The sequence below is a fragment of the Mobula hypostoma genome, chromosome 6, assembly GCF_963921235.1.
Source record: "Mobula hypostoma chromosome 6, sMobHyp1.1, whole genome shotgun sequence".
NCBI lineage: Eukaryota > Metazoa > Chordata > Chondrichthyes > Myliobatiformes > Myliobatidae > Mobula > Mobula hypostoma.
Window position 1 is genome coordinate 165,720,171 of NC_086102.1, and position 20,875 is coordinate 165,741,045.

Below are 20,875 nucleotides of genomic sequence, written 5' to 3' on the forward strand. Positions count from 1 at the left end.
GTTCCATCTACACTTCATCTCTCCCATAATGGTTCCCATGATCACTTCTCATCAGCACTTGCTAACCTTTGTATTCCTGCTTATTACACTTCCATCTCCACCTTCTCTCACCCCTCATCCCACCTGGTTCCATCTGCGTTTTCTTTTTGGCTAATGTTAAGGATACAGGCAACCATTGTGTTACGGGTTGAGTTCCTCGAAAGTAGGCCACATAACCATTTTTCTTAACCTGAAGCCAAGTAATCTGCTTGCAATTGACAAACACAGGTTGAAAAGTAAGTTATTTTTGCATTGAGGTACTCACCTTTTCTCCCCCCCACATAGTTTTTGTGAGAGCAAACTTTATTTCGTGTTTCAGATTTTTGTGTAATTTTGTGAATTATGCAAGGGTAACATTTTGTTATCCAAAAGTCCATCACACAGTATCTCTGGTATAGATTAAAGGCAGGTAAATTAAACTGAGGAACAATAATTGAAGACAATATTGGTGGAAAAGAATTCAAAAGATGTTGGAAATCAGTTATTCTTATTAGTTATTAGTTATTCTTACTGACTCTCACAGCTATCTGGACTATTCCTCTTTTCACCCTGTCTCTTGCAAAAACACCATCCCCTTCTCGCAATTCCTCCGTCTCCGCCGCATCTGCTCTCAGGATGAGGCTTTTCATTCTAGGACGAGGGAGATGTCTTCCTTTTTTAAAGAAAGGGGCTTCCCTTCCTCCACTATCAACTCTGCTCTTAAACGCATCTCTCCCATTTCACGTACATCTGCTCTCACTCCACCCTCCCGCCACCCCACTAGGAATAGGGTTCCCCTGGTCCTCACCTACCACCCCACCAGCCTCCGGGTCCAACATATTATTCTCCGTAACCTCTGCCACCTCCAATGGGATCCCACCACTAAGCACATCTTTCCCTCCCCCTCTCTCTCTGCATTCCGCAGGGATCGCTCCCTATGCAACTCCCTTGTCCATTCGTCCCCCCCATCCCTCCCCACGGATCTCCCTCCTGGCACTTATCCATGTAAGCGGAACAAGTGCTACACATGCCCTTACACTTCCTCCCTTACCACCATTCAGGGCCTCAAACAGTTCTTCCAGGTGAGGCAACACTTCACCTGTGAGTCGACTGGGGTGATATACTGCGTCCGGTGCTCCCGATGTGGCCTTTTATATATTGGCGAGACCCGACGCAGACTGGGAGACCGCTTTGCTGAACATCTACGCTCTGTCCGCTAGAGAAAGCAGGATCTCCCAGTGGCCACACATTTTAATTCCACATCCCATTCCCATTCTGACATGTCTATCCATGGCCTCCTCTACTGTAAAGATGAGGCCACACTCAGGTTGGAGGAACAACACCTTATATTCCGTCTGGGTAGCCTCCAACCTGATGGCATGAACATCGACTTCTCTAACTTCCGCTGATGCCCCACCTCCCCCTCGTACCCCATCTGTTACTTATTTTTATACACACATTCTTTCTCTCACTCTCCTTTTTCTCCCTCTGTCCCTCTGAATATACCCCTTGCCCATCCTCTGGGTTCCCCCCCCCCTTGTCTTTCTTCCCGGACCTCCTGTCCCATGATCCTCTCGTATCCCTTTTGCCTATCACCTGTCCAGCTCTTGGCTCCATCCCTCCCCCTCCTGTCTTCTCCTATGGATCTCCCCTTCCCCCTCCAACTTTCAAATCCCTTACTCACTCTTCCTTCAGTTAGTCCTGACGAAGAGTCTCGGCCTGAAACGTCGACTGCACCTCTTCCTAGAGATGCTGCCTGGCCTGCTGTGTTCACCAGCAACTTTTATGTGTGTTGCTTGAATTTCCAGCACCTGCAGAATTCCTGTTGTTATTCTTATTAGTTTTTAATGATTGCTAACTAAAGTTAAAGGAAAAGTTTGTAGATGTAATGAAAGTGCTTGGTAGGATGACAAAAACACGCTTTGGTCCCGATACTGAGTATCTATCACCTTGAACAGTCCATTTTACTCTGAAGCAACCATGTGCCAAGTGTCACTTCCTATCTGATCAAACACCAAGCTATGCAATTTTGGAATCAGTCAAGTTAAACAATGCAAGTCATCAAAACTTGCTTCTAAGCATTTGCAAGTAATTTTATAATACTGTTAATAGGACAATTTTTGTCATACATTTTTCCCTTTGACAGTCTTAATTAAGCTAGTTGCCAATGAATCTCAAAGTACAGAAATAAAATAATGAGTTGTAGTCATTTGTAAACATTTTCACTTCCAGTCCACAGGTGCATTACAGCAATATTTTTAACCAATCAAAAGTGCTTGTTTTGGCATGATTGAATGCTTTGCAAGAGAACATATGTCAAGTGAACATTTTCACTGCTGACTTGAGTGTTATCATGATGTATTTTGCCAGTAATAGCACATCTATCATACATGGACTTTAAACCTACACAAAATGTACGTTCTCATTAATGATGAGTGGCTAATTCATCTTTTCTTGGTGTAATTAATGTTTTTTGCACAGAATAATTTTTCATTGTTTGTTGTGATGCATTTTCAACATTTTCCGTTACCTTTTCTCTATCTGCATGCCTGTCACGGTGTCATTTTCAAAAGATATATGTAAGTATTAACCTAGTTTAATATTTGCTTGCAGTTTGTGTGTTCCTTTAGAAGCCCAGATAGCATTTCAAGACACTCAATATTTGATCAACCATGTACCATAATTTCTTGATATATGCACATTTTTAAAAACACAGCTGGGGGCAAAAAGATTAATTATTAACATGCAGTTCCCATGGACCCTGCAGTGCTCTTAACCATTTTAATTTTCTAATGTATACTGTAATTTAATAATGATGTCTATGTCGGCAACTCCTTGAATCAGGGAACTACTTTTATTTGAATGTTAACTCACTACAATATAACTGTATGTATTTGTGTGAATATATTAAAATTCTCATAGTTCTTTTATGGTAACCACAAAGTGGCATCAATGTACCAGCATAGGCTGCTAATCAGGGAGAACTATGTTCCCAAAATGGAATTATGGCTTTTGCATCCAGATGAAGATGAATTATGTTTCAAATAAAGCATACAGGAACCGTGGAGGGTGAGAAATAGTTAACTGTCAAGCTTAATCAAGCACCAATATTGAGAGTATCCAGAATGTTATCTGTATACTGGAGTGCTTCATGCTTGAATAAAATAGGACCACACAGTGCAGTGGGGAGACCAGAGAGATCAGGAAAACAGGAATTGCTGTATATAAACGATACACAGAGCTGATGACACATTAGTTTTAATATTGCAAATTTCAAATATTCTGAACATACCTTTGCTGTAACTTTAATGTCAGTCTTATTTGTACATTAATAGGTTCACCGTGAAGTAGAATTCAAATGTAAAGCCCTTGTGCAAGCCAACTCTGACTTAGCTGCTGCAGCAGAGAAACTTCAGGTCATCAGGAAAAAGCTCACTGCAAGTACTAAAACTTGACCTTCACCTGTAAAATATCTTGTTTTTATCAAAGAGAACTCATTAGTTGTAACTTCAATGATTCATTAACAACTAACTTCTTACAGGATTGTACATGGTGCAATTGATTATAATCCAAGTGTAAATTTGTTAGAACAATTGCTATAATGAGGCAAATTCATCAAACTAACAAATGTTAAATAGCTTTGATAATGTTTGTTCCTTTATTCTCATGTTCCTTGAAAACTGATAAATGCCAACAGTGCCACAAGGCCAGGGTTAATTTAATTTCCAAGCCATTCTAAAGCAGCAATTTTGACATTGCTGAGGGTAAACCATAAACCAATTACAAAATCTATTGAATTTGCCCTTGATAATTCCCCAAAATGTGAGAGTAGCCAATCAATCCCATGTTAAATCAATCCTATGTTAAAATTGTTTCTGAATTTAACACAGATATTAAAAATATATTTGCTGGAAGCATGTTCGATTTTGTATGATATTCTTTATGACCATTTATTCTGAAGTGCACATTGCTTATCTACAAATGTATTTAACATGAATATTTTATTTTAAATGTTGTACTTGTAGATGCTTCAAAAAGCTGCAGCCTGAAGCCAAGATCAACTATCTTAATAAAATAAAGGGCAAACTGTATTAGCAATAGTAAATCTTAATTTAAATTTGTATTATTAGATATCATGAAATCCACTGAATGAAGTTACACAATCATTTAATAAATCAGTAGAAGTTGTATTTTCTCAATAACTAAAAATCTATCAAAATTAAATTCAGTGATTCTAATAATTATGGAGTGACATGATGGCACTTTCCATAAGCCATCCACTGCAAATCTTTATATGTTCCAAAGATTTTTGTGATCTGAAATGACAAACAGAAGTCACATAAGGATGCCAAGTTAAGCCTGAACTAGTATGGAAGTACTATCATTCAAAAGTACCTTATCAAAACAACTTTCTTTTCAACCTTTTTAAATTCATTTTTGTCTCTTCCCTCACCCTTTTAAATTGCATGAAGCTATAGTGGTCAGCTTGCTCTTTAAGGATGCTTTATAAACCGTTGCACAAGTGCACAAAAGGATTCTGTGATGATTTGGTTCATTTTTTTTCCAGTCAACTATAGCCTTACAATTTCTCAATCATGGATAGATTGGCACATGGAGAATTGAATGTACAAGACCAGGATATAGAAGTACGGCAATCACTTGATGCATTGTGACTGTGATTACTCTTACTACCATGTGAGCTTTGCCTGACTGACTATTTAAATTTGGTATTGCAAAACACTTGAACTAAGAAATCTGTTTTGCAAAGTATATGTTGCAAAAATTGCCCTGGATTTTTAACAAAATTATAATATTAATATATTGTCTCTCACTGTTCCTTTAAAAAATAAGCTTGTTAAATTTAAGCAACACACACAAAATGTTGGAGATACTCTGCAGGCCAGGCAGCATCTGTAGAACAGAGTAAACAGTCGATATTTCGGGCTGAGACTTTTCTCAGCCCAAAACTTTGACTGTTTACTCTTTTCCATCAATGTTGCCTGGCCTCCTGAGTTCCTCCAGCATTTTGTGTGTGTGTTGCTTGGAATTCCAGCATCTGCAGACTTTCTTGTGCCTGTTAAATTTAATATGTTTGCGCGCAGTGTACCCATTTCATTTGGGAATGGATCTACACCCGGTATGGAGAGAAGATGATTTTTTTATTAAATTCTTCAACTCTTTCTTAACACCAACATCTGAGGACCTTCCTAATTTCAAAATAGAGCAAGGTGGCACAAACAAAATGTTGAAGTTAAGAAAAATTAAAGAAGGTTTCACAAGTTAGCAAAAGCATGAAGGAAAGATTAAAATTGTAAATGGTAAAATAGTAAAGACGTAGAAAAAAGGAAGTGAGTATTTTAAAAATTTACACTGAAGTTGTATTTTAACTTTATAATTTTGTTTATAACATAGCAAGGAAACTGCTTCTGACTTACGTTCACACCTGCGTTATTTGGTTATTACCACTACATTTAAAGGTGAAGATGAAAAAAAATTCCAAATTGAAATGTCTGAAATTTACATAGAATAAACAGTGGGAGGTTAATCCATGTTAACATAGTAGAAGATTAGCGAGAGTGGCCATTCCACCTGACCCAGCAGCATTCCGATAATCATGCCCAGCTTGCACTGTACTCCATAGAGATGGGGGAAGTGAAACTGAAATACTTTCAGCTGGTCTCTGTCATGTGGAGATTAACCCAGAGGACTTTAGTGGCCCGTAAAATTTCGAAAGTTTCAAAGTACCCTCCACTGCCTCCACCTGCATTTAACTCCTTCGTCAGCTATTACTTAGGAGAGGACCCACAATCTAGCAGAAAATTCTCCTCAGTTTCTGCAGTGTTAAGAAGGTCATTGCACCACCTTCTGGATGCCTCAAAAAATGCTTTGCAGTCAGATCCAGGAAATGGGTAGTCCTCATTCTCAATACTGAGGATGAATCTGGCAGGCAGAGATCTTGGTCTCTGAAGTTTTCCATTGGCACCCATTGTTGTGCGTTGGCATTGGTGATATCTTGCAACTCTTTACTCGGAGGACTATGTTTGGAAATTTTAAGGGGTAGATGAGTACCAGGGAAATACTGATGGAATTATCCATTCCTGTCAGGTGGGAACCATGGAAAGGAAAGAAAATATTTAGTAGCCCCATTAAACGCTGATGCTCTTTGAGATATTTAACCAGATTTTTATTGGTGACGTTTCCTGATTTTATAACCCTGTCACAATTTATTGACTGCTTAGCTACTGAGGAGCATAATTTTGAGAGTTAACAAGAATACAACCTGCATTTTACAAAAATCTTGAAGCTGGAAAATTTGAGGATGGCACTACATTTTATACAGTGAAAAAATTCTTGAATGTGGATACCGAAAATACAAGGTGTAATGCTACTGAATAATAAATACTGGATCATTACCCAAGTTGCATAAAACAACGTTCCTTTTAAATACTTCTCTGCAATCAAGCATTTTAGTTTTGCAGGGTGGATCGTTACCATACCCTTGAATGTTGATAATCTGTAATAATGTCGCAACAGCCAAACCTGTGAAAAGGGTAGCATTTTCAGCTATAACCGAATACATTAAAATGGAGGAATCTAGTTAAATGCTGGATATGAAGTGTGTTTTAAATTGCACCTGATGATTAAGAACAAATGTACTGGGCATTTAATGTGTAGAAGGACTGAAAGATAATTAACTGGCATGCATAAAGATTCATGTTTTAGACAAAATTTTAATTTCGCACATAAATGTGCCTGCTGTAGGCAGCATTTAATCACATAGCTGACAGGAGTAACTACTTTCATTTAACCTTGACTGAAGATCATGAATTCTAACAGGTTTAATTGGATACATCATTTAACAGAATGAACAGAGCAAATTTTCTTCAATTCATAGGTTCTGATTGACATGCACCAGCAATAAGGCCTAGTACAATTAAAGCTGATCTGCATTTGTGGCCCTGGCAGACATTGCCATAGTGATGTGACACTGTTTGATCATCATGGCACCAAAACTTGATTGAACTTTCACTTGTTTTGAAAAGGGCAGCACTTCAAATACAAAGAGATTTAGAGAGAAAATGTAGCTATTTTGAAATTATCTGCAAACATCGCAATATGCATCATTTATTCTCACTGTATGCATGATAATGGATTAAAAAGTATTTATGCTTTTACAAATTTAAAACTATTTTAATATTGATCATAGACATAACATACCTATTTTATGCAAATATTTAAAATAGTAAGATGCTTTAATCCCATTATCTTTATGAAATACATATTTTAAAACATAAAATATCTTTATAATATTTGTTATCTGAAAGGTATTTTTAATTATGCATAGTAATACGTCTTTGACTAAATTTAAGCTGTAGAGGAATTGAATGTGAATCAACAGCCAGATGCTATGACAACTCAACATAAATTGGAACCGCTCATTGCTATTTATTTTGACTTGGTGATTTATCATTTCGATTCCAAACCTTTTTCAGAAAATTATTTATCAAATCAGTTTTTATGTTGTGATACATAATTTCTCACTACTGTGAACTTTTCCCCCACTCATTTGAAGAAAATGAGAAAATTGTTGGTGCCGAAGCTAAATGACTTTAGTGCGTTGACACTGCTCAAGATATTTATTTAAACTACAACTACTTTATATTTTTAAGGAATTAGACACAAACTTGGCTGAGTTAACAGCAGCCTTTGAAAAAGCGAGTTTTGAGAAAGTCCGTTGTCAAGATGAAGTGAACCGAACCAATAAGACGATTGAACTGGCTAACAGATTAGTGAGAGGACTGGAGGTAAGAACTTACAGAACCACCTAGTGCAGAGCACTAATATTTTATTTTTTCTCCAGCATTTTATGTGTGTTGCCTTGGATTTCCAGCCTCTGCAAATTTTCTCATCTTTTAGATGTAGTAAACACCAGCTTTCTAGTGAATGTTACTGCAGTTCTTATTTTAAATATTATGCAGTGAGATGGAATAGTTTTTATTTAGAAGATGTTTACAAATCTGCTTTATTTGGGACAAAGTATAATTAGCAAGGCTGTACTAGTTTGCTATATGGATATTCATTACCGTTAAATTTTTGTCTTTTCATTTCATGTGGCAGTCAGAGAACTTGCGCTGGGCTCAGTCTATTGCACAGTATCGTGAACAAGAAGAAACACTCTGTGGAGATGTTCTTTTAATGGCAGCTTTTATTTCTTATGCTGGCTCTTTCTCAAAGAGATATCGCCATGAACTTGTTCAAAGCATGTGGATGCCTTACCTGAGAAACCAAAAGGTAAACATTTAACTAACCAGAAATATATTTTCCTGTGGCATTTCCTGGAACAAATATTTATCATAACATAATTGCATGCTGAGGTGATCTTCATAGTGTTTACTGCACTATAAATATAAGGTTCATACATATAAGTTATTTTTAAAACTATCAAACTGGTGGAAGTATTGTCTCAGGAAATTGAAGCATAATTAACTGATGGGAAATAATTTTTGCATAAGAATTTAAAAAGTTATATTCCTTTGGTAGTGAAATATCACAATGCAAACAAATATTTACTACTGTGCATTATAATGTAATTTAGACCACACGAGCATTAGATATTGGAGCAGAATTAGGCATTTAACCAGTTGAGTCAGCACCGCCATTTCATCATGGCTGATCCCTGATTCCACTCAACCCCTCACACCTGCCTTCTCACCATAACCTTTGGAAACTATCATTTCTCGCTTTAAATAGACTCATGGTCTCGGCCTCCACAGATGTCTGAGGCAGAGCATTCCACAGATCCACTACTCTCTGGCTAAAAGAATTCCTCCTTTACCTCTGTTTGAAAGGGTCGCACCTCAATTTTGCGGCCGTGCCCTCTGGTTCTGGACACCCCCACCATAGGAAGCATCCTCCTTATCTAGTCCTTTCAACATTCGGTAGCTTTCAGTGAGATCCCCCTGCATTCACTGATTTGACTTCACTGAGTCAGTTTGGGAAATAAATAAATTTTCTAAGTGAGTATTTTATTTATTTTGTTTACCCCACATCGTACCATTATACCTGTTTAATGATTTGGAATATGAATGTATTTCTTTTTTTTAAATTTTATTTTTATTTGGATGAGGAATTCACAATTATCATGTACTTTTTTCACACATATAACCTTTTCCATTTTTTTTATATGTATAAAACTACAATTATTTATACATTCTTAAGTACACATTGAGATGATATAAAAGCAAAATAAACATTTAAATAGATAATTATGTACTGTGGTAAATCTAACCTATTAGGCTAAGTAATGAAATTAGTTGTTAAGAAAAATGGTAATAATAGTTTCCATACAACCCTTCTGGACCATTTCCACTGGTCCAAAATGTTGCATACAAGCCTATATACCAACCATTGTAGGTGTTTATATCCCAATTTGTTCGTGCTTGTTCCTGCCCGCAGACATAATTATCCAATCCCTATGTACTTATATATAAGAAGCTTAACTTGGAAATATCAGGCATTTATAATCTTTAGTGTGCAATTTATGGTAGTTTTCTTTCTTTGACGGATAAAGTGTTTCGTAATAATTCTCACTTTCCTCAGGATTTGGTTAGAATATTGAAAAGAAAAGACAAAAAAAAGTTACATAAGATAATGTCTACGATATAGACTCCACTTAAAAATCATGAGAGATTCTACAGGTGCTGTAAATGTTAAGCAACACACACAAGTTCTGAAGGAGGAGAGGGGAATAAACAGATGCCATGTTGGGCTGAGAACCTTCATCAGGACTGGAAAGGAAGAGTAGAAACCAGAATAAGAAGCTGGGGAAGGAGGAAGGGTGCAAGCTGGCAGGTGATGGATCTCACCTGGTTTCCCCTCTCCCACCCACCAACCATCCCCCTCACCTGGTCTCACCTCTCACCTGTTTAATCAAGCCAAGTATATTTGTGTTCCTTTTGTGATGGTACAATAATTGGACTATGCCTTTTACAAAATTCTTCCAAACCTGTTGTATTTGAAATTTGCACATTTTTCTTGCTGATGGCAGAATGCGTGGGGTTTGTTGACCAATCACCTAAATCTTTGGCCCACCATTTCCATGCTGAACATCACGTACCTAATGTATCTAAACTATTTATCAATGCTTAGTCAACGGCATTTCAAATTATCCTTGGAAATTCAGATGTTCATCCAGATACTTAAACATTATGAGATTATCTACTTTCACCGGACTTCCTGACTGTGTGTACCAGGTTCCAACCATCTTCTGGCTGGAGAAATCCTCCTCTGATCCTCTGGAAAACTTGCATCTCTTATTTGAAACATAGGTCCTCGAGCTTTGGACACTCCTTTTATGGGGAAGATCATTTTCTACTAAATCCCTGACAGCTTTGCCCATTCTTCACACGTTTCCATGAGCTCCCTGCAGATTTTAGAACCACAGGGTTCCTCGGGCACTCTCAGCACCAAGACTGATTGTTCTGCTGGGCAGAGCAGGCAATGCACTACAAGCAGCCTTCAGATGGTTCATACTCAGGCCCCACCCACAGACCACCCCGATGGCTTTCTAACAAGTTGTGCTTTCAGATGGCCTATTATCTTTAACATCTCATCAAACACATTTATGAGCAACGGAAATATATTTTAAATGAAAATGGGAAATATTGAAGACATAACTATTAAAATAAGGATGTATGCGGTATAAATAGGGACAAAATACAGAGTATTCCAGTCAAGTGGGACACTTTAGGACCAGTACATTTTGGCCCAATTAAGCGGTTCCCCAATTAGCTGAAGTTTCAGAGAAATTGTTAAAAAAGTATTAAAAAAATAAACTACATTTTAACTGAGTAACAAATTATGTTTTAAAATTAAATACAAAACTAATTAGAAATACCAATACTACTACAGTACTATAAAACAATGTATTAGTTCCCAATAGTTATCAAAGGAGGAATTCATCCAGTATATGCTACCGTGTTCTTTTGATTGACTGTAAATGAACAAAAACAGCGCAGACACCTAGTGTAGATAACAGACTGGTTTCATGCAATGCATCCTCCAAATCTTCATTTTCATTGTAACGTTGAAGTTGATTGATGATACCTTCAAATTCATCATTGTTTCTAACTTATTGAAGTAGTAAAATCATTTCATTTTCACTCCCGGCATTTTCTGGCATCTCCAAGCCTGAATACTTGAAACCTCAGTGAGCAAAATGATTCTGAATTGTCTAGCTTCTAATTCCCGCCATCTATCAGTGAGAAAAATCACTTCTTTTTGAACACAAACACGTGCAATTGATGTTATTCAAAATCTGATCACTCCAAGCACGATGTAGTATCTAACGGCCACAAGTGTGTGCAACTGCACTAGTTTGGCAGCAGTCTCCTGGTCCAGTTAAGCAGCACGGTGTCCCAAATAAATGAAGGGGATCCCAGCTATTTTCTCAATCAGTTTTTGTTCTTTAAGTGTTATTTCAAATAAGTGGTGCCCTGATTAACGGATGGCCCAATTAACCGGAATCCATTGTATATAAATTAATTGTAAGTATTAATTGTGACTAATTAACTTTCTAATGTGGGAGGAAGCTAAAGCACCTGGAGGAAACTCACGTACCCATGGGGAGAATGTACAGACTCCTTACAGACTATGTTAGAATTGAACCCAGGTTGCTGGCGTTGTAATAGCATTATGCGAACCACTACGCAACCATGGCCTTTTGAGGTACTCTGTGGATCTAGCACTATCTGATGCACCCTAAAAATTGCAGCCTTCCATTGTAGGTGAGCACAGATGATGAAGCCATAGTGAAAAAAATTCCTGGCTGCCATATACAAGTTGTTTCAGCTTTTCCAGTGTCACAGATAGTGGAAAAGATTGTTTCACCACTAAATCTATGTGCACAGACATTAAGATCTCTTGTTTTCCTCTCTTTCTTATAAGTTCTTTCCTATCCATCTTGTAGGGACCAATATCATAGACACTGATGCACTTTCAGTTCCTCACTGAGGGCCAAAAGGTAATGAATTCAAACTATGAAGCTTTTTTTTAGATTATGAGGACATGCAGTCCTTTTATTGTCATTTAGTAATGCATGCATTAAGAAATGATACAATGCTCCTCCAGTATGATATCACAGAAACACAACACAGACCAAGACTGAAAAACTAACAAAAACCACATAATTTTAACATATAGTTACAACAGTGCAAAGCAATACCGTAATTTGATAAAGACAAGGCCTTGGTGAGACCACACCTGGAGTATTGTGTGCAGTTTTGGTCCCCTAATCTGAGGAAAGACATCCTTCCCATAGAGGGAGTACAAAGAAGGTTCACCAGATTGATTCCTGGGATGGCAGCACTTTCATATGAAGAAAGACTGGATGAACTGGGCTTGTACTCGTTGGAATTTAGAAGATTGAGGGGGGATCCGATTGAAACGTATAAAATCCTAAAGGGATTGGACAGGCTAGATGCAGGAAGATTGTTCCCGATGTTGGGGAAGTCCAGAACGAAGGGTCACAGTTTGAGGATAAAGGGGAAACCTTTTAGGACCGGGATTAGGAAAAACTTCTTCACACAGAGAGTGGTGAATCTGTGGAATTCTCTGCCACAGTTCATTGGCTATATTTAAGAGGGAGTTAGATATGGCCCTTGTGGCTACGGGGATCAGGGGGTATGGAGGGAAGGCTGGTGCAGGGTTCTGAGTTGGATGATCAGCCATGATCATAATAAATGGCGGTGCAGGCTCGAAGGGCCGAATGGCCTACTCCTGCACCTATTTTCTATGTTTCTATGTTAGACCAAGGGCATGGTAAAAAAAAAAGTCTCAAAGTCTCTGGAAGGTCCCATCATCTCACGCAGACGGTAGAAGGAAGAAAAGCTTTCCCTGCCATGAACCTCCAGCGCTGCAAACTTGCCGATGCAGCACCCTGAAAGCACCCGACCACAGCCGATTCTTGAGTCCGTCTGAAAACTTCGAGCCTCCGACCAGCCCTCCAACACCGAGCACCATCTTTGCCGAGCTGTTCAACCGCGGCCCCAGCCACCAAGCAATAGGCAAAGCCGAGGATTTGGGGCCTTTCCCTCTGGAGATTCTCGATCGCACAGTAGCAGCGGCAGCGAAACGGGCATTTCAAAAGTTTCTCCAGATGTTCCTCCGTGCTTCTCACATCTGTCTCTGTCAAATCAGGATTGTGCACGGTCCCCTACTTGACAAATACAGATATCATTCCAGAGCGGCCGCGCCGCCATCTTCTCCTCCCCTCCTCCCCTTTTGGTGCCCCAACTAGGATCTGTTGACTCAAACTTGAAACTAACAATGCTGAAATCATTCAACTCAAGTTGCAGGTGAAAAGAAAAACTTACTGTTTCTCTCTCTCTCTCTCTCTCTCTCTCTCTCTCTCTCTCTCTCTCTCTCTTCCAGTAAAGTAATCTTTTTACTTCCTTTCTCATTTCTGATGAAGGATCTTTGATCTAAAACTGCAAGGCATTCTCCCTTTCCACATCTGCAGAATCTCAAAGTTCAAAGTAAATTAATTATGGAAGCACATATATCTCACCATGTACAACCTGAGAGATTGGTTTTCTTGTGGGCATACTCAGTAAATCCAAGAACCATAACAGAGTTAATGAAAGACAGCACCCAACAGGGCAGACAAACGACCAAAGTGCAACACACAGCTAACTATGGAAATAAAAAAGAAAGAAAAGGAAATAATAAATAAATAAGTAAGCAATAAATATTGAGAACATGAGATGAAGGGTCCTTGAAAGTGAGTCCATAGATTGTGGGAACTTTTCAGTGATGGGGCAAGGGTATTACCCCACTGGTTCAAGAGCCTGATGGTCGAGGAGTAATATCTGTTCCTAAATGTAATGCTGTGAGTCCTGAGGCTCCTCTACCTTCTTCCTGATGGCAGCGGTGAGAAGAAAGCAAGGCCTGGGTGGTGGGCATCCCTGATGATGGATGCTGCTTTTCTGTGACAGCACTCCGTGTATATGTGCTCAATGGCCGGGAGAGCTTTCCCCATGATGGACTTGGGCGTATCCATGACTTTCTGTTCAAAGACATTGGTGTTTCCATATCAGGGTGTGATGCAACAAGTTAATATACTCTCCACACCATATCTACAGAAGTTTTCCAAAGTTTTAGATGTCATGCCGTATCTTCATAAACTTCTAAGGAAGTAGATGTGCTGCTGATCATTCTTCATAATTGCACTTGCGTGCTGGGCCCAGGCCAGGTCCTCTGAAATGAAAACACCAAGGAATTGCCTTCTCTCTCCACCTCTGATGCCCCAGTGAAGACTGAGTCATGGACATCCGGTTTCCTCCTCCTGAAGTCAATAATCAGCTCTTTGGTCTTGCTGATGTCAAGTAAGAGGTTGTTTTTGTGACACCACTCGGCCAGATTTTCAATCTCCCTTCAATATGCTGATTTGTCACCATCTTTGATCTGGCCTACGACAGTGATGTCATCAGCAAATTTAAATATGGCATTGGAGATGCTTAGCCACACAGTCGTAATTGTAAAGGGAGTAGAGCAGGGGGCTAAGCACATAGCCTTGTGGTGCACCTGTGCTGATGGATTGCGGAGGAGATGTTGTTGCCAATCCAAACTGACTGGGCTCTGCAAGTGAGGAAATTGATCCAATTGCACAAGGAGGTATTGAGGCCTAGCACTGCAAGTTTATTGATTATTTTTGTAGGGATGATAGTATTGAATGTGGAGGTGCCGTTGCTAAAGAGCATCCTGATGTATGCATCTTTGCTGTTCAGATGTTCCAGGATTGAGTGAAGAGTTAATGAAATGGCATCTGCTGTGGATTTGTCATACTGGTAGGCAAATTGGAGCGGATCCAATTAGCTCCTCTGGCAGGAGTTGACGTGTTTCAAAACCAACCTCTCAAACCACTTCATCACAGTGGACGTAAGGGCCATCAGACTGCTTAACTGATGTCGACACAACTGTATTTCTATGTTATATTGACTATCCTGTTGTACATAATATTTATTATAAATTACTGTAAGTTGCACATTTAGACGGAGACATAGCGTAAAGATTTTTACTCCTCGTGTATATTAAGTATGCAAGTAATAAAGTCAATTCAATTCAAAGTGCTACTGGTCGAAAGTCGTTGAGGCAGATTACCATGATCTTCCTGGACACCGGTATAGTTGAAGCCTGCTTGAAGCAGGTGGGTACCTCAGACTGCTGAAACAAGAGCTTAAAGATATTGGTGAACACTCCAGCCAGTTGATTAGCACAGGTCTTTAGTACTTGGGCAAATACACTATCTATGCTGGATGCTTCCTGTGGGTTCACCCTCCCGAAGGTTGTTCTCACATTGCCATCAGAGACTGAAATCACAGGGTCAACGGGAGCTGTATGGGTTTGTGAAGGTTCCTTTGTGTTTTGGTCAAAGCGAGCATAGAAAGCATTCAGCATTAGGAGGTGAAGCCCTATTGTCACCTATATCGCTTGATTTCACTTTATAAGAGGTGACAGCATTCAAGCTCTGCCACAACTGTTGAGCATCCTTCATTGATTCAAGTTTAGTTGTGGAGTTGCCACTTTGCCCATGAGGTGGCTTTCTGGAGGTCTTACTTGGTCACTAGACCTGACTGCCTCTGATCTGGCCCTCAGCGGATTGTGGATCTCATGGGTCATCCAGGTCTACTGGTTGGGGAAGACTCTAAACGTTTTTGTGGGGACACACTCCTCTACGACTGTTTCAGTAAAGACCTTAACAACTGTGGTGTATTCATCCAGACCTACTGATGAGTCCCTGAATATGGCCCAGTCCAGCAACTCGAAGCAATCCTACAGTCGGTCCTCTGCCTCCCGCGACCACCACATTGTTGTCCTTGCTCTTTAGCCTCTGACTGTATGCAGGTAGAGAAAGGTCAGATAGGTGTTCAGATTTACAGAAGTGCTGTCTGGGCATGGAATGGTAGGCACCCCTTTTTGTAGTATCTGCTGAGTATTTCCAGCATTAATTGTTTTTATTTCAGATCCCTCATCTGCAGTTATTCAATTTCCATAAAACCAGTGAAAACCAAAGAAAATGTGAAATAAATTTGAATGTTTTCTTACATTCTCATTTTCAGGAACATCCTTTAACCCATTTTAATTGACATAGACAACAGGAATTCTGCAGATGCTGGAAATTCAAGCAACACACATAAAAGTTGCTGGTGAACACAGCAGGCCAGGCAGCATCTCTAGGAAGAGGTGCAGTCGACGTTTCAGGCCGAGACCCTTCATCCTGACCCTTCATCTCTTCCAAGAGATGCTGCCTGGCCTGCTGCGTTCACCAGCAACTTTTATGTGTGTTAATTGACATAGAAGCCAGAGAGCTCAATGCTGGTCTGTAAATTGGGATTTCGTGCTTAAACACTTTTATCCTTGGGAAATAGAATTGGGACCTCTACCTCCAACACAGCCATGACATTGCTCCAATTTCTTTGGTTATACATCTAAAGTATATATGGCGGTACCTAATAAGATTTCTGCCAGCAAGTAGGAACCCAGAACAAAGGTCCTGTGGTATCAAGGGAGTCATAATAAACAATCACTGTCCAGTGATTAAGGTCCTGAGCAGGTATCTGCTGGAGCCACAGTTGGAGGAGAGAAAACAAGAGAAGTCTGTAGCTATTACCTTAGGCACTACCTACGGGCTACATGAAATGAAACCCAGGGAACAGAAGGCACAAGAACTGATTGAGGGACGTTCAGCGTTTGGCTGCTGTGGTCTTGAAGCAGTGGCTCAGGATGATGAAGTGAAATAAACCCCTGTTTTGTATTCACCGTGTGACAATAATTATAACTTTGCCTCCTCTTTCTGCCCATGGAAGAGATGCAGGCCTTTGCCTGACACTTTAAATTCTATCTGTGTGCGACGGCTAATATTTTTGAATTCATTAATGATGCGGTTAGGCTGGTTGCTAACACTAATTTCACTGTATAAGAACTAATGCGAAACATATACTTGAAGACTAAGATCTGCATCTCAGAATCCCTGCATTGTCTTTACTTGACACCTCCCCAAATTAGGCTTGAAATTGTTCATCATTTCAAATTCTTTATAACTATTACTTTGGCAAGGCCATTGTGAGTAGTGGCTGAGTGACATTGAATGTTGGATTAATATGAGTGGGAATTTCTTTCATAATGTAGAGAATCTTGGTTTAAACAGAACTTGTTTTCATTCTATGTCTATTGCATTCCAACCTCTTAAAAAATGATTACAAATTCAGTAGAGCCCCAACAATTTGCCATCTGATTATTGGGAAATCCTGATGATTAGATACCTGAATTAACAAGTGATGTTTGCTGCATTTGTCATCTACCTGCTGGCACATCAGTTCCTGAGCTAACACTCTCCAGACCATTAGAATCATAGAAACATAGAAAACCTACAGCATAATACAGGCCCTTCGGCCCACAAAATTGTGCCGAACATGTCCCTATCTTAGAAGTTACTAGGCTTACCCATAGCCCTCTATTTTTCTAAGCTCCATGTACCTATCCAAAGGTCTCTTAAAAGACCCTATCATATCTATCTCCACCACCGTTGCTGGCAGCCCATTCCACGCACTCACCACTCTCTGAGTAAACATCTTACCCCTGACATCTCCTCTGTACATACTCCCCAGCATCTTAAACCTATGTCCTCTTGTGACAACTATTTCAGCCCTGGGAAAAAGCCTCTGACTATCCACATGATCAACGCCTCTCATAATCTTATACACCTCTATCGAGTCACTTCTCATCCTCCGTCGCTCCAAGGAGAAAAGGCTGAGTTCACTCGACCTGTTTTCATAAGGCATGCTCTCCAATCCAGGCAACATCCCTGTAAATCTCTGCACCCTTTCTATGGCTTCCACATCCTTCCTGTAGTGAGGCGACCAGAACTGAGCACAGTACTCCAAGTGGGGTCTGACCAGGGTCCTATATAGCTGCAACATTACCTCTCAGCTCCTAAATTCAATTCCACGATTGATGAAGGCCAATACACCGTATGCCTTCTTAACCACAGAGTCAACCTGCACATCTGCTTTGAGCGTCCTATGGACTCGGACCCCAAGATCCCTCTGATCCTCCACACTGCCAAGAGTCTTATACTATATTCTGCCATCATATTTGACCTACCAAAATGAACTTCTTCACACTTACCTGGGTTGAACTCCATCTGCCACTTCTCAGCCCAGTTTTGCATCCTAACAGTGACCCGCATTCTCCAAGGCCCCAGCTTCCTCCTCACCCCGTCTACTGTCTCGGGCTCCAGTTACCCTGCTCCCTGTCCGCTTGGTTCCTGCACTCAGTGACTGTTTGCTGAAACCCCAATTCCTAAGCTGGGGCTTTAGTTCCTGCACTCATTAGTCTCTCACTGAGGTATCAATTCCTCGTCATCCTGTCTGTTTGCTTGGGCTCTGGTCTGCACTCTTCTCATTCACTCATTGAGGCTCCAGCTCCCTTGTTCCCCAGCCACTCACTGCAGTCCCAGTTACCCCAACTCTCTGCACTCTTGCTGAGGCCTTGGTTTCTATGCTCTCTTTGAACCAATTAACTTAATTGGAATTTAAAAACCTTTTTTTTAAACGTGAATTTAAAATGTTGGAACGTTCATGAAATAACACCCTCAATTGTCTGAAAAATAGTCAAGCTTATCAAAGTCCTGAACGTGCTAGATTAGTTCAATTTGGAGGACAACAGAGACATTTTCACAGCAAAGGAGTTTTCAGCTATCATAAAGTCACCACTTTTTTATATTAAGGACTTAAAGTAAAGCATCTCACTAAATTAATATCTTAATCACTGTTGTACATGGCTACATGTAGAAATTGTAATTTTGACTTGGAAAGCTCTGGTGCAGAGATTGTTAAAACTGGCAAATGTTATAATTCCCTCAGTAATGAGAGAAGAATGTAGTTCAGATGGATATATTTTAGATCAGAACAAGATAGTTTTATTTTAAGTTGGACTAAAATATTCATTGTTTAAGTACTTTGCTTTTGTGAAGAAGAAAACAAAAGATACTGTTAACTTCACTAACATGGAAAATTCTATGATTAATTTTTGGAAATATTCTTGTTTAAGTTTTGTTTGTTTAAAAGTTAACAAAATACAAAATAATTCTATTAGGTTTTACTACAGCACAAATTTGAACAAGAATCAATTTTAAATATTCTTAATGAACTTGCTTCCTTTGCCAGGTTCCAGTTCCAATGACCGAAGATTTAGATGTCGTTGCGTTACTAACAGATGATGCAACAATTGCAACCTGGAACAACGAAGGCTTGCCGAGTGATAAGATGTCCACAGAGAATGCCACTATTGTTTCTAATTGTGAACGTTGGCCACTCCTAATTGATCCTCAGCTCCAGGGAATGAAATGGATCAAAAACAGATATAACAGCAATTTGAAAGTTGTCAACTTGGGTCAAAAAGGGTGAGCTGACAGCAGCTAAATCTGCAAACAAGATGACAAGCAGCAATTATAGAAAGGAATAATCACTTGCATTTGAACTGTCTTATTGCACTTGAACAGACAAAAGGATACTTTACTGCCTTTGCAACGATGCTGGAGATGATTTTAGTTTTCCAAGAGGAGAGTGGCTTAGTGGGATGGGTAGAGATTATTTCTGCCTGGAGAACACTAGGGGTGAAAGACCATCTTGATTTGCAGGTTGCCTTTTGTACGTGATAGACAACAGCTTGAAGACCTGCCCCTGATGTGCATTTTGCCAATTTAAAGATTGAAATTTTGAAATCTTGCAAGCTCTTGAGGATCTCGTGTAACTTAAAGAGTGTTCAATTTTGTGTGGAAAGCAAAACTTTGCGTCACTGTAGGTGTAGGCAAAGACTCAGAGCAAGAAGTGCTTCGGTCATTCCCAAGGGCTTTCGAATACTGTATATTGTTGTGAAAGCTAATGGGATACGTTCAGGAGAGGAGAGAAGACATCTTACTTTCAGATGAATTGAAAGTGCTTGCTCCATTGAAACAATGCATTCATCGGGGAGGCTTTAATATTCTACTAGTAAGAAACTCTAAGTATTATGCAGTAGAATAGTTCTTTCCTCTGTTATCATCAGTAATTGCTGGAAATGAATTTTGGAGAAGTTGGTAGGGCTGGTGTGCCAGAGAGGATAAGAAACAGATGATGATTGGGCACATAACTTTTTTTGAGTGGCCTGGTGCCTAGCAGATATCTTGGAGGAGATTCTGGGGGAGGTAGTCTGCTGAGACAGTTAATGTGGGGAAGAGTGGTCGAGGTCGGATGCTTGGAGAGTGAGTAGAGATGGAAGCAGCTTGATCCTCCAGAGTACCTCAATCCTCAGGTTAAAACTGGCTTCATGTTTTCTTAGTCCTCTGATTTGCTGCAGGACTTGGTACATATAATGCCAAACATTGTTTAATGTTACTGTGTTTACGGAGCAGTGCTTATGTGCAAGTTTGTACACAGGAGAGCTGACGGCAAATTCTTCCAACCTGTAAATCGTGTTTCGTTTTCAAGCAAGATGTTTGCATGATGCTGTTCACAACTATGGTGATGCCCACTAGTATGGGGTTCTTGAAGTGCTCCCCAGGCAGCCACTGGATGTGATTTTTGACACTCATGGTGTCGCGTTAAAAAGAAATTACAAAAACATGATAAAATATGAACAGATGCTCTGTGTTGGACCATTTCTCACTGTCATTCACTTTGATCTCCCTCCCACTGCTTAAAATGTCTATAAATTCTCCTCTGGCAGGAAAAGATATATACACGACATCTGATTTCATGATACATAAGAATTTCTTCTGTCATGGATTAGGGGAAATATTACTTTGAAAACTAAGACC

General features: G+C 39.7%; 1 protein-coding gene across 1 annotated transcript in view; it reads left to right on the forward strand.

Annotated features, from left to right (window-relative positions):
* Positions 1 to 20,875, forward strand: part of dnah9l (dynein, axonemal, heavy polypeptide 9 like) — a 317,674-nt gene that overhangs the window by 225,842 nt on the left and 70,957 nt on the right. Inside the window, 4 exon segments of the mRNA XM_063052593.1 lie at positions 3,354 to 3,455; positions 7,689 to 7,823; positions 8,137 to 8,310; positions 19,245 to 19,480. Coding sequence (XP_062908663.1) covers positions 3,354 to 3,455; positions 7,689 to 7,823; positions 8,137 to 8,310; positions 19,245 to 19,480 — 647 coding nt within the window.